General features: G+C 43.7%; 2 protein-coding genes across 5 annotated transcripts in view; both read left to right on the plus strand.

Annotated features, from left to right (window-relative positions):
* Shpk (sedoheptulokinase) overlaps positions 1 to 14,724 on the plus strand; it is a 37,537-nt gene that overhangs the window by 13,556 nt on the left and 9,257 nt on the right. For all 4 annotated transcript variants that reach the window (XR_011367746.1, XR_011367747.1, XR_011367748.1 and 1 more), the window contains exons 3-6: positions 3,052 to 3,235; positions 3,679 to 3,831; positions 4,639 to 4,814; positions 6,867 to 7,067. Coding sequence is in view for 1 of the 4 variants with exons in the window: in XM_070001764.1 (XP_069857865.1) it covers positions 3,052 to 3,235; positions 3,679 to 3,831; positions 4,639 to 4,814; positions 6,867 to 7,067 (714 nt within the window). In the remaining 3 variants the exon portion in view is untranslated. The remainder of the gene's footprint in view (positions 1 to 3,051; positions 3,236 to 3,678; positions 3,832 to 4,638; positions 4,815 to 6,866; positions 7,068 to 14,724) is intronic.
* Positions 7,652 to 14,724, plus strand: part of Trpv1 (transient receptor potential cation channel subfamily V member 1) — a 68,738-nt gene continuing 61,665 nt past the window's right edge. The window contains exon 1 of the mRNA XM_070001774.1: positions 7,652 to 7,683. The gene's annotated coding sequence lies outside the window, so the exon portion shown is untranslated. The remainder of the gene's footprint in view (positions 7,684 to 14,724) is intronic.

Genomic DNA, 14,724 nt, shown 5'->3' on the forward strand with positions numbered 1-14,724 from the left:
TCTGGTACCCTGCAGAACTTCTACTTTTTTTTTTTTTTGTGGGTCGTGGAGCTTGAACTCTGGGCGTGGGCACTGTCCTTGCACTCTTCAGCTCAAGGCGAGTGCTCTACTGCTTGAGCCAGAGCGCCACTTCTGATTTTCTAGTGGTTTATTGGAGATCAGAGTCTCAGGGACTTTCTTGCCTGGGCTGGCTTTGAACCATGAACCTCAGATCTCAGCCTCCTGAATAGCTAGGATTACAGGCATTAGCCACGATGCCCGGCAGAGCTTCTATTTTTAAACAAACACAAGCTACCAAGATAAAGAAGTGGGCTTTAAATTAGCATATTAAATTGAATTTGGAACACTCTCTAAATGAACCTTAATCTGCTTAAGCTCTTGTAAGAAGGAAAGGTGCACTCAAATGGGATTCCATTCTCACCCAGATGTGTTTCCTCACTAAGGGAAGGGAAGAATACTTTGAGGCCTTGGCTTGTTATGGTGGAGCCTCAAGGCAAAGAAGGCCTGTACCTGTGGGGCCTTTGGTCATAATAGCAGCCATTGCTCTCTCTCTCTCTCTCTCTCTCTCTCTCTCTCTCTCTCTCTCTCTCTCTCTCTTTTCCCCAGTTGGTCATGGAGCTTGAACTCCCGGCTTGGGCGCTATCCCTGTGCTCTTCAGCTCAAGCTAGCACTCTACCGCTTGAGTCACACCACCACTTCTGGTTTTCTGGTGGTTAATTGGAGATGAGTCTCATGGACTTTCCTGCCCAGGCTGGCTTTGAACTATGATCCTCAGATCTCAGCCTCCTCAGTAGCTAGGATTACAGGCGTGAGCCACTGGTTCCTGGCCCTCTACTTTTTGAGTTGGTACTTTGGCTCTGCTTGGATGCAGAAAATTAGCAGGTTTTTTGTTTTGTTTTGTTTCATTTTTGTACAGTCTCAGGGCTTGAACTCAGGGCCTGGGCACTATTCCTGAGCTCTTTTTGCTCATCCCTTAGTAACTTACACAAGCATTATTTTACCATATCTAGATATTCTTTGGGTCAAGGCCTGCACAGGGCTCAACTGGCTGATTCTTCTGCATGGAATTAATAGCAGTTGCTTGAACATCTGGTGGATAGACAGATGAGGAGGTTTCATGATGCCCTTTCTCAATGGCTGTGATGTAACTGGTGGGCTGTAAAGCTGGGTTTACCTGGAAGACTGCACCAGACCTACATGTGGCCTCTTCCTGTAGTTCTCTGGCACTGTAGCTTGAGAGTATCTAGGCTTCTTCCCTAAGGGCTGGTTTCTCCCAGAGAGGCTCCAGTGGGAGCTGCAACACTTCTTATGAATTAGCTTTCTATATTCCAGGTTGTGGCTGCCTTCCACCATATTCTCTTGCTTAAGCAAGTCACCAAGGCCAGCCAATAATTCAAGGAGAGAGGATTTAAATATTATGATATTACCTCTCTCTCTCTCTCTCTCTTTCTCTCTCTCTCACTCACTCTTTGTTTCTGGTGTGGGCTTTTTGTTTCTGGTGTGGGCTTTGAACTCAGGGTTTTGTACTTTCTGGGCTTGTTTGTTCTGCTAGTACTTTACCAATTGAGCCATGCATTTAGTTGTTTTGAACATGGAGTCTTGTAGTCTTCTTTGCCTGGGGTTGGCTTTGAACCACAATCCTCCATATTTTAGCCTCTTGAGTAGATTGGATTATATGCATGAACTACTGGCATGGTATTGTGCTACACCACCTAATGGGAAGTATAGTGAAGAATTTGTGCAAATCTACCACAAATAAAGCTTTCAAGCATTACAAAAACAACATTAAGACTAGAATACTACAATGGATCTAGCTGTTCTCAAATATGAGAATATGAAAAGCATTTGGAGGCCTTTAGGCCTATAGACACATAGTTACAGAATGGTTTAAGCTGGAAACAAGTTGGAAGAAATATTTAAATCAGAGCAGATAATTGGCAGAGGTGTATGAGATCAATGATGTAAAGTATGATGTCCAAAGATCCATTAGCTTGGAGTTGGGCTTGTAGCTCAGTATTAGAGCACATGGCACATACTGAACACTCATGCAGCTCTCTAGTAAAGTTCCAGCCATTTCCTCCTCCCCCTAAAAAGATCAATTAGGTAAAACCAAAGGAAAAGAGAAAATATGTTGGTAATCATACAATCAAGTCTAGATAATGTCATCATGATGAGAGTTTTAGATAGGGGACTTGAGACTACTAAATATTTTATGGGGTTCTGGAAAGTGTAATAATTTAAGAGTGAATGAAAATCTGGGCATTGATGGCTCATGCCTATAAGTCTACCTACTTAAAAGGCTGAGATCTGAGGATCACAGTTCAAAACCAGCATGGTCAGGAAAGTCTATGAGACTTTTATTATCTCCAATTTATCATAACAAAGTTGGAAGTGGTGCAATAGCTCAAGTGGTACACTGCCAGCCTTGAGTGAGAAAGCTAAGTGCCTAAATCCTGAGTTCAAGCCCCATACCAGCACACACACACACAAATGAATAAAGAGTAGGGTGGTGGCACATATCCATAATCCTAGCTGCTTAAGAGGCTGAAACTTGGGAGGATCATGGTTCAAAACTAGCCCAGAAAGCAAAGATCACAAGACTCTACCTTCAGTTAACCAGCAAAAATGTTATACTAGAGGCATGGCTCCAGTGGTAGGGCACCAGCCTTGAACAAGAAAGCTAACAACAGTGTTAGGCCTGAGTTCAAGCCCTCTAGTACTGGCAAACATACATACATACATACACCCATACATACATAAAATAATAAAAAAAAAAACAGAAGTGGGACACATGGAGGGAGTAAATGACTTGCCCACAGTTATGAAGTCACCTTGATATCAATACCAAGTCTGAGTCCAGCATCATTACAGGGTAGATACAGCTGTGTTGTAAACTCACAAGTACAGTGGTCTTGAGACCATGTGGGTGACTTCTCAGGTGCTTCTTCCTGTCCCTCTACCCCAGATTGAACTCAGAACCCATTGAGGCTCCACCACTTAACCATTCCCCTAGTTCTCTCTTCCATTTTTTTTGTGTCTTCTTTCTTCCAGGCTGTGAATGGATAGAAGGAGGGCCTGTTCCTGTGTTTGAGCCCAGAGCTGTGAGCCAGCTGGTCACATGGCAGGATGGCCGATGTAGCAGTGAGTTCCTGGCTTCTCTGCCCCAGCCAGGGTCCCATCTCAGTGTGGCCACAGGATTTGGCTGTGCAACCATCTTTTGGCTTTTGAAAAATAGGTATGACAACTACTCTTTGAATCATTTCCAGGGGCTAAGAGTAGGCAGGGACTGCAGCTTTACCTAGTCAGCCCCTGGACTAGATGGCCCTTGTTGGACAGTGCTATTGTAAATGTGGCCTGACATAAGATGTGGTCACAAAACATAGATTTGGTCTAGGATGGCTCCATTTTGCAGGCAGTTCTCTACTGTCATCCAGATATAACCCAGAGGGGAAAGGAATGGGACAGGGGAGGGCATGTCCTATTTTCCCAGGCATAGTGCTTCTTCATGTTTTGCATGGAGTGGCAAGGTTTTATTTTAGGGGTTCAGCTATGCATGAGCCACAGAATTGTGATATACCCCCAGCTGCCCACTGTCTGGTCCTGTCATTCACAGCTGGGTACATCACGTACTTCCACCCCCATCAGACTGCACTGAATTGTTTTTGATGTGAAAAACAGCCCAGAATTCCTGAAGTCCTATGATGTAGCTGGCACCATCCAGGACTATGTGGTTACTATGCTGTGTGGCTTGCCAAGACCTGTGATGTCTGACCAAAATGCTGCCAGCTGGGGGTATTTCAACACCCAGAGCCAAAGCTGGAACTTGGAGGTGTAAGTATAACCTACATGTTATACATAATATATGTAGATATACACATATATATGCATATACATAGGTATATTTTTTCCAAGATTGGGACTTGAACTTGGTATTTGATGTTTTCACACATTGGCTATTATTCTACCACCTGAGCCACTCTGAGTTTTATATGTTTAAAGTAAGACTGATAACCAGAGTTAGTAGACTGGAGGGATGCCTTTTAAGTACTTTTAAAGCAATCATTTGCCTTTTCAGGTACAGAAGTTCAGTGCCTTGTAAGTTCATTTCCTTCAGGGCCCAAATTCTGACATAAAGCGAAAAGCATCTGGTAGTTCAGGTAAAGGACTTTTTTTTTTTATAGCGTGTTTTATAAAATAGTACTTCTGTATTCACTAGCCCTGAGAGCTGGGTGTGTGGGGATCCAGGAGGCTGGCAGGTTTGGCTTTTGTCTGGCCCAGGCTAACCAACTCTAACTGCACTGTAGCAGTGAGGCCTCCCTTTGCAGAGAGTTTGTGTTTCCTTCAAGTGTGAGGTGGAGGGGGTCTGGAATGCTGAATGGTCATGAAACTAACACTTCTGCTCCTTTTTTGTGGCTGGTATTTAAACTGTACCCTCCACTAAAGGCAAATCCCCAGCTTTTGTTCACTATAGAAAAAACAAACTCATGGTTTAAAAAAAAGCCAAAGGAAAGAGGAATCTAAGGAAGGATTCTACTTTCCTTTCTCTATAGCACTTTTTTCTTAGTGAGTTTCCTTGAAATAACAAAATCCAGAATACCAAGCACCAGGTAAATCCAGGTGGCTGCTTTTGTTTTGCAGACTGAGAACCTCAGGCTTTCCCACCCACCTGCTCCCGGACATTGCTGAGCCAGGGAGTACAGCTGGCAGAACTTCCCATATGTGGTTTGAAATCCCCAAAGGGACACAGGTGGGTGTGGCCATGGGTGATTTACAGGCCTCAGTCTATTCCTGCATGGGTCAAAAGACAGATGCAGGTAAGTTTTGCTTTTGTTCTCTCCCGAGACACTAACGTCTCCTGTCTCCTAAGTGCTATCCCTGAGCAAAGTTCTGAGGGGCATGGGTAGTTTAGCAGCCTTAGTACCCTTTAATCTACAGAAATGAAAGCAACTTCATCTATGCAAGTGAATCCCTCTCCTTAGAGAGCTTGCAGGCCAGCAGATGAGTTTCTGCCCCTGTAGGCTGACCATCTGGGCTTATTGAGCCAGGTGAAGGAAATAGCTCTATTGTAAGGCTATTTTCTTTCTTTTCTTTTTTTTGGTCCGGTTGTGGGGCCTGAACTCTGGGCCTGGGTGCTGTCCCTCAGCTCTTCAGCTCAAGGCTAGTGGTCTACCACTTGAGCCACAGTGCCACTTCCGGCTTTTTTTTTCTTTTTCTTTTTTTTTTTTTGCTTATGTGGTGCTGAGGAATTGAACCCAGGGCCTCAGGCATGCAAGGCAAGCGCTCTACCACTGAGCCACCTTCCCAGCCCCTGTAAGGTTATTTTCTATACTCTATGACCAAAATATTAGATGATTAGCCTGGAAATGAAGCTCAGTCGTAGAACACTTGCCTAGCATGTACAAGCCCAGCACAGGGGGAAAAAAAGAGATGTGTAGAGTAGAGCTGTTATTGTGTTTTTGTCAGTGAAAGTTATGTCAAGATGTTTAGAATTGCAGGCACGTTTCTATATTTAGGGCAAGAGAGTCACACTGAGGTGGGAGGTATCAGTCTGGGACAAGATTGGCAAATTTTTTTCTTTTTTCTTTTTTTTTTTTTCTTTTTCATTGGTCATGGGGCTTGAATTCTGGGCCTGGGCGCTGTCCCTCAGCTCTTCAGCTCAAGGCTAGCGCTCTACCACTTGTGTCACAGCACCACTTCCGGATTTTTCTGTTTATGTGGTGCTGAGGAATTGGACCCAGGGCCTCATGTATGTGAGGCAAGCACTCTTATCACTGAGCCACCTTCCCAGCCCATCAAATTTTTCTTGAATAGGCCAGAAAAATGGGGAGAACATTCCTGCTGGGTCATGGCATGCTGAATGGCATCACAGGGGTAGACAGAACAAACTAGCCAGAATGAGCCCTCTTTTATAATGAAGCTAGTTCCTTCATTACCCATTAACCCACTCAGTCACTGTGACCCAATCACTCATGAAGCTCCCACCTGGTTCTCTTAACAGCTCACAGTGGGGGATTAAATCTCTACCAGCAGGCAAGGGCCAGGGCTCACGCCTGTAATTGTAGCTACTGAGGAGGCTGAGATCTGAGGATCACTGTCAAAGCCAGCCTGGGCAGGAAAGTCCAATTAACCATCAGAAAACTGGAAGTAGCGCTGTGGCTCAAGTGGTAGAGTGCTAGCCTTGAGCTGAATTGCTGAGGGACAGCACCCAGGCCCAGAGTTCAAGCCCCACAACTGACTATATATACATATATATATATATATATATATATATATATACACATAAGTACATATACGTATCTATATATCTCCACCAGCATTTGGGTTGGAGACATTCAAGCCACAGCAAGCCTCCTCCTCCTGGAGGTGGTGGGTTCTTTGGCTCCAGATTGGGGCTGCTGCGTGTCTTTATCTGTGACCTGTCCACAGACAATGCTGGTTCTCCACTGTCCTTGATCCCCTTAGCCAAAGGGCTGGCAGGGACTTGGTGATTCTGCTTTATAGTCATGGTAGGAACTTGACGTGGCCAAATGTAAAGGTCTCTGACCTTCTGAGACTTGCTTTTGCTCTTGTTACTTCTGAACTCCAGTAGTTGCAAAAGGTAGAAACTAAACTCAGGTTGGCTCCTAAACACAATGGTTCATGAAACCACACAATACTGCTTTTGCTTTGTTTTATCCTGTAGAAACATGTTACATACTGCCTCTACTTAGGGACAGAGGAATCAGTCTTTACCTCTAGAAAGGAGTGAATAGCAGAGAATTGATTATGGATATATTTAAAACCCCCACACCCTCCCATTGCTTGGTTATAACTTATGACTCCAGGTTAGCCTAGCAGGCCTAAGCTCTGCTTTTTCTGGACTACAGTTCTCAACATCAGCACCTCGATTCAGCTGGCAGCCTCCATGCCTTTGGGATTCCAGCCAGCGCAGGCTCCAGACCCTACAGCCCCAGTTGCATACTTTCCGTACTTTGAGAACACTTACCTGGGAGTGGCAGCATCACTCAATGGGGGCAATGTGCTGGCCACATTTGTTCATATGCTTGTACAATGGATTACTGACCTAGGTAAGTGTGGCCCACACAGTGATGTGTTCTGTGCTTGTCATTTTCATGTGATAGTGTCTAATATGCTGTGTCTAGGTCCATCTGGGTCCAGCATATTCCTTCCTGCTTTAGGAGTCTGTGTGGAAGCCTTTTTGTCTCTTATGACTGAACTGCCAGACCATCCATACTCTTGTCTTTGTGGCAGGTGGCAGGCACCTTTTCTTTACCTTGGATGTAGAATATTCCAACAGCTCCTCTACTTCCTCTGACCCACAGTTTTATTTCTTTTGCCAGAAAGTTCCTAGATCCCTTGCACTTAAAGTTTTTCTTTAGTTGACTACAAATAACTCAAATACAGTGCTCAAACATGTCTGACTGAAAAGACTCTGGTATTGGGTAATATTACATTATATAATCCTGCAGCTCCAGCTTCGTTTTCTTGGAAGCCTCCTTGGAAACTCTGAGGTTTTCCATCTATCTTCTTTTATTCCCAGGGGAGGATTTTTCTCTGTTCTGCATATATAATGGCCTCTTTTTCTGGCACACTGTCTAGGTCTGGGGAAATCATGGCCATCAGATGCAGGGTCTCAAAATTAGATGACTTCAGGAAATGTACAACATCAACCTGAGAACAAAGGTAGGCACAGGTAGTAGTGTAGAAAGTTCTTCCCGGGTGGGCAGATCTTTCTCAGTGTTTTCAGGATGACTGGGGTTCAGGATGATTGGGGACATCAGGATAGCTGGGGAGATCTAGGCTAGTTCTCTGAGAGGTACTTGATTGAAAGAACCTGGAAAAAGTTTCAGGTTGTAGAACTGGTGGTCAGAATCGCCAGGCAAACCCTTTATCCAGATACTGGTATAGTGGGTTGCTTGTGTTAATCATCATAGAGCTGTGTTGGACTGTTTTCTTACCTCTGAAAGAGTTGGGAATGTTTCATTTATTTCCTATGCTAGGGATAGTACTCAGGGCCTTAGGCATATCACATAAGCACTCTATTGTAGAACTACATGGGTTTTGTGTGTGTGTGTGTGTGTGTGTGTGTGTGTGTGTGTGTGTGTGTGTGTGTGTGTGTGTGTGTGTGTGTGTGTGTGTGTGTGTGTGTGTGTGTGTGTGTGTGTGTGTGTGTGTGTGTGTGTGTGTGTGTGTGTGTGTGTGCGCGACAGTGTGCGCGACAGTACTGGGGCTTGAACTCAGGGTCTGGGAACTTTTCCTTAGAATTTTTGCTCAAGGCAGTCACTTTACCACTTGAGCCACAGTTCTACTTCTGGCTTTTTGCTAGAGATAAGAGTTTCACAGACTTTCCTGTTTGGGCTGACTTAGTACTGTGATCCTCAGATCTCAGCCTCCTGAGTAGTTAAGATTATATATATAGGTGTGAATCACCAGGGTCTGGCTGAGCTACATGATTTTTTTTTTGGCTACATGATTTTTAAAAACCCAACAATATAGGAAGATTATAGAGTAACATAATCCCACCATTTCCACCCTAGTTTTAGTGCTAACATATAATTTCTTTATATGCTTTGTAGAAACTCTAGTCTTTGTTTTGAGGACTGGGTTTTAACTAGAGCAGTGTCTGGCAGCTAGATTGCTGATCTCATTAGATCTAAAAGTCACTGGCTGCCGCAGTCCCAGGCATCAAACGAAGGGCTGTGAAACACTTGGTTCTGTGTTCCTGGAGCCATATATATGGTCATGTCCCCTCTTGGGGAGAGGGAAATAAAGAGGCCAGTAGAAGACCTGGAGCCAGTGCCAGGGCTGGACCTTTGTATGCTCTGCAAATGTGGGCTGAGAATTTTCTGGCATGCAGGCCTCCCAAGTCGGGGCAAGTGGGATGCATTGGCCAATTGTGTGGAGAAGAGCTCATGGAGTTTTGGCTCTAGCTCTGTTGTATTTCTGCCTTTTGAAACATACCGTGCCTCCTAAGCTCCAATCCTTATGGAAGAGGGAAGAATTGTTTTTTGTCAGCACTTTCTGCTGTAGCCTCACACATAGATGGTGTTTCCTCAGCTGGGCTGGAAATGTCAGCTTTTACTCTGTTTGCAAGTCTTCCAAATATGAATCATAATCTCTCATTCCTTATGTCCATGTTTTTTGTCATAAAAAAGAGTCAGGCTCATACCTATAATCCTAGCTACTGAAGAGGCTGAAATCTGAGAATTGTGGTTTGAAGCTAGCCTGGGTGGGAATATCCATGAGACTCTTATCTCCAGCTAACCACCAGAAAACAGGAAATGGCACTGTGCCTCAAAGTGGTAGAGTGCTAGCCTTCAGCAAAAGAAGCTCAGGGACAGTGCCCAGGCCCTGAGTTCAAGCCCACTGACAAAAAAAGACACTTTTTTGTTGGATGTGATGGCATCTGCCTGTAATCCCAGCACTTTGAAGGCTGGAGAATTGCAAATATGAGGGTAGCCTGGGCTACAGAGTGAGACCCTATGTTAAGACAAAGCCAAAAATAGGAGAAAAAGAAAAATACTGGTTTTGAGAGTGTAGCTTAGTAGATGTAGCATGCTAAGCATGTTCCAATGGCTGGGCTCCACCTAAGTACCACAAAGGGGGAAAACCAAAAACCAAAAACCAGAAAATTTCAATTTTGTAGAATTCCTAGAGGAGATGATACATTTTATATTTATGCTGTCATCTTTAACCAGGAGTCCTGCTGATCAAAGTTTGACTGGTTGTTTATAATATAAAACTAACCCGGTACCAGTGGTTCATGCCTATAATCCTAGCTACTAAGGAGGCTGAGATCTGAGGATCACGGTTCAAAGCCAGCCTAGGGAAGAAAAGTCCATGATATTCTTTTTTTTTTTTTCCAGGTAAAGGGTAGATTTATTCATCCTTCGGCTGGCACCAGGCTATCTTGGTCCTCCATGCGGTGGGTCAAGGCCTGGGAAAGAGAACTGGGAGAGCTGGGAAAGAGGGAGAAAAGAGCTAGAAAAGAGAGAAAATAGCTAGAAAAGAGAAGAGCTAGAGAAGAGCTAGAAAAGAGCAGAGAAAGGGCATCTGGGCCAGGGCTAGGCCTTATCTAGGGTAGGGGTGGAGAAAGGTGTGGCCACATCAAATTCAGATGTGACCTCAGCAGATGCAGATGTGACCTCTTCCAGGTGTGCCAGTTGCCTAGGTAACGCAGGTACTGGGTGGAGACTTTGCTGCAAGGAGGGTGGAGTCTGCTAGCTATCCAGTAGTGGACCTTAGATTCCAGCCTTTTAATAATCATGAAATAGGGCACGGATTCTCTCTGGCTACTTCCTGCTGACAAGGGGCGTCGACAATAGGGGTAAAAGGCAGTGAGCAGCAGCTGTCCCTTGGTGGCGTGAGTCCTTAGATGAAGTCTGGAGAAGTCTCATGAACATTGAGGGGCTGGAAAAAAAAATACTAGAGAACAAATAAATGGCAAGAGGAAGGACTTGGGGCTGAAAATGTTCGTAGAAATGTCCCTAGCTACTTCTGACATCTGGCTACTAGGTAGAGAAGTCAGGTGACAAAGGCAAGAATATAAATTCCTGTTCAGTTAATAGATAGACAGGTATAGACATTGGATGGGCAGGCTTCTTACTTCTACTGACCTCCCGGCTCCGGTTAATTTTGAAAGGACAGCCACAAAGTAGATGATGTGACATCATCTCCTCTTACTCCTCTCCATGGTCCCTTGTTCCCCAGACTGGCTGAGTTTAGGTGTTTGTTGCTGGGATGGCTAGTCCCAGTTGGCAGTCAAGGAGGTTTGAACTCAAGGCCTGGGCATTGTCCCTGAGCACTTCTGCTCAAGGCTAGTGCTCTACCACGTTGAGTTACAATAGCACTTCTAGTGTTTGGCTGTTTAGAGGTAAGAGTCTTGAGCCATGCTTCCAGCCTGGCTCTTTGCAGGTTAGTTGGGAGATGGAGTCTTAGGGATTTTTCAGCCTGGGTTGGCTTTGAACTGCAATCTTTGCTACAAAAGCCCTTTATTATTTCCAATTAAAGTAACAAGGAGATCTAATAGAATAAGTAGAGCTTACCTGGTCCTTATCAAAAATTGCCAACAAATATTCTGAAATGACAAAACTCATTAGATGTGATGAGAATTTTAGCACAGATATGCCCAGTATTTTAGAACCATGTAGTCAGTAGAATACAGAACACAAAACAAAAAAGGCAAAACTCAAAACCTAAAATTTTGACATCAGTGTTTAGACATCTTTGCTAACAAAGCACATCAGATAGTTGGGCCTCAGTTACCAGGGCCTATGAAAAGAGCAACTTGTTAGCAAGGCACCTTAGAATACATGAACTAGTAAGCTTGGTGGAAGGTTAAGGGTCAGATGGGGCCAAACCCTTAACCACCATGTGGTCAAGATGGCAAACTCAAGATGACAAATTTCTGAAAAAATGCAAAGAAACCCTGAACAAGTAGATCAAACCTAGATTGGCTAGCCTTTGAGAGGGAACCTAGAGGGGGGTCCCCGGGACCCAACCTGCGTCGCACTCTTCAAGGCACAAGCCAAAAAGTTGTAGAAAAAAGGATAGAAAGTTGGACATGAATGGCAGAGAGAGAGCAAAGAGAGCCTGAAATTAAACAGACTTCTGACCATTTACCATTGCAGTAGCAAAATCTGTGTACATCTGAGAATGGCATAAAATTAGGCTCTCTGGCTTTCCAGAGAGCGCAGGAGGCATTTCAAAGGGGTTTCATGGCTCAGGCGTGATTCGCAGCACCCCATTAAATGAGTAGGAGAGTCAGTCTGGTGAGTGAAGGAGAGCTGACCAGGCAGAAGCGGTGTCCCGACTTCCCCCAGAGCTCTCTAGAGAGAAATGGCCAAGCCCCCAAAGCCAAGCGTCCTCAGTTTCAGAGGTGACCGGCCTTTCAACTAAAGGCCGTAGGAGCTCTCTGGCGTGGCACCACGTCTGGACAGAGATTGAGTGACAGAAAGCTGTAGAGAGTAGTTTCACTCACCAGAGTAGAGAAGTGGTGTGTGCATGGATGTGAAGGCCAGCAATGGTATTGATGCACTGTGTCCGCAGCAGACAGATGGGTTCGCAAAAGGCTGTCAGAACTGTGGGTATTCCTCAGAGCAAAAAGGGAAAAACAAACAAAAAAGAAAAAAGAGGAAAAAAAAACCCAGAGGAATCCCACCTATCCTGACTTTAAGCCTTTTATCCGAGTCACGGCACCATTTATGTTAGGTTTTTAAAAAGAGGTAGCCGAATAAGAACAGCAGCACACACGTGGTATTCAGGTAAGGGGTAGGTTTTATTCATTGTTCCGGCTGGCACCAGGCCATCTTGGTCCTCCACGTAGTGGGGAAAGGCCTGGGAAAGAGAGCTGGGAGAGCTGGGAAAGAGAGAGCTGAGAGAAAGCAGGGAAAGAGGGAGAAAAGAGCTAGAAAAGCTCCATGAGATTCTTATCTCTAATAAACCACCAAAAAACCAGAAGTGGCACTGTGGCTCAAGTAGTAGAGCACTCACCTTGAGCTGAAGAGCTGAGGGACTCAGGTCCAGAGTTCCAACATCACGATGGACACAGAAAATTATATATATTTGCTTCTTCATTTCTGAGTATATAAAGTTGAGTTTGTATAGTATTGAAATGTTACTATATGACCCTCAGTTAAAGATTCTCAGCATTAGCCACACACTGGAAATAACTGTGGGATATAAAAAATAATATTGGGACTTATCAAGATAAGCTGTATGCATAAACTGACTTGTTTAATTAAAACCCCTTTGTACATTGCTTACAGATAACTAAAACAACAATATTGACATTCTGGATCCATCTGCAGAGATATTGGCTATTTAACTCGGGGATGAGTGGAACCTGAGATTGGCATTTTATGAATGTTTTTCAGGTGATCCTGACATCTATGCGTGTAGCTAAGTGCTGCTCTGGCAGGGAACAGCACCAGTGCCCACTTCCTCTGGGAACTGATAACAGAAGAAGAGCATTCGTGTTCCCTACTGGGAACTGAGTCAGAAGCTTCATAAGGGACCTAATAAGTGATTTGTTCACACTAAGGTTAGGTTAGGTGAGTGGCTCTCTAACCTGGATGCATTTCAGAATCAAGTGGTAGGGTTAAAAACTCCTGAAACCCAGATGAGGATGGGGATTACAGTGCTATTAAAGCTCAGGTGATTGCAGTATGCCTCTCTAGTATAGGGCCCTGGTGTGGGCAGTTTTCTTTTTTTAATTTTTTTATTATCTTCAAGTAGTTGTACAAAGAAGTTTACATCCTACAAAACAGTATATGAGTACAAAGTGTCTGACAACATTGTCACCCATCTCTCTTAACCCATCCCTTCTCTCACTTTTTTCTTTAATTGAAATTAGGTGATTACATAAATTTCACCTATTTCACAGAATTGTGGAATAGTAATACTTAGAGTCACAAACACACTTTAATTTTCACAACGCAAATTGTCATTATCATGCTCTATACAGTTTGTAATTCTATGAGCTTTGACATTACAAGTTATTTTTTTCATATCAGGTGATGTTTACATTTCTTTCCTTTTGCTTAGTGTGAGCTGTTCCCTCTTAATTCTGTTCCTCCTCCTGGCTTCCCTCTGTTCCATGCATATATCTACCATTTATATAGTCCAGAACATGGAGTCATTTAGCAATGATATAACAAAATGGGTGGCTGTCCTTTGGTTCTTGAGTCTTGTTTTCCATATCTTCTTGTATTTTGGCTTTAGCATCCACATATAAGGGAGACCATGTGCCATTTGTCTCTTTGTTCTTGGCTTACTTTGCTCAAAATAATCTGCTCTGGTTCCATCCATTTCCCTGCAAATGCCATTATTTTGTCCTTTCTAATGGCTGCATAATATTCCATTGTGTATAGGTACCACAATTTTTGGATCCACTCATCAGTAGTGGGGCATCTGGGTTGTTTCCAAATCTTGGCTATTGTGAACAGTGCTGTAATAAACATGGAGGTGCATGTGTCTTTGTATACTGGTTCCTGTTGCTCAGTGTAGATGCCTAGGAATGGTATGGCTGGGTCATTGGGGAGATCTATATTTAGCTTTCTGAGGTATCTACAGACTGTTTTCCAAAGTGACTGTATTAGGACAGTTTTCTTTGTATCAAAGCCAGGTTAGTTTTCCTCATTTGATGGCAAACAAATTTCCTCCTTCTTCTTCCTTCTTCTCTTCTCCTTCTCTCCTTCTCTTTCTTCTTTTCCCTGTCTTTCTCCGTTCTCTTCCTTCTTCTCCTTCCTCTTCCTTCTTTCTTTTCTATGCTAGAAATTGGAACCCTGTGCATTCTCAGCAAGCACTCTACCCCCAAGTGACATCCTAGCCTTCAAAATGATTGTAAGGTCAAAGTATATTGAAGCAATCTCTTTCATTTATTACCTTTGTTATTTAACTCTTTATTATTATGTTACTACCTTTAAGTAGTTGTACAAAAGAGTTTCCATTTAATATTTTCCATTTAATATTTTTAAACTTTTTAGAATTCAGAGCTAACATAATGTAGAAGAAGAAAATCTGACCAGGACTCTGATGGAAAATCAGCCATTTGCTGCCAACATATCACTTCTCTGTCAGGCTCAGGTGTCCTATGAACATAATCAGTGTGGCCCAGACTGTGATATGCTTGGGATCCTGGGATTGGTGTGACACTGCTAATGGCTTCAATACCAGCTTTGATAATGCTTATTAACCATTGTGTGCATTTGACTCCACGGGGAC

The sequence above is a fragment of the Dipodomys merriami genome, unplaced genomic scaffold (assembly GCF_024711535.1).
Source record: "Dipodomys merriami isolate MVZ:Mamm:240054 unplaced genomic scaffold, mDipMer1.0.p SCAF_59, whole genome shotgun sequence".
NCBI classification, from domain to species: Eukaryota; Metazoa; Chordata; class Mammalia; order Rodentia; family Heteromyidae; genus Dipodomys; species Dipodomys merriami.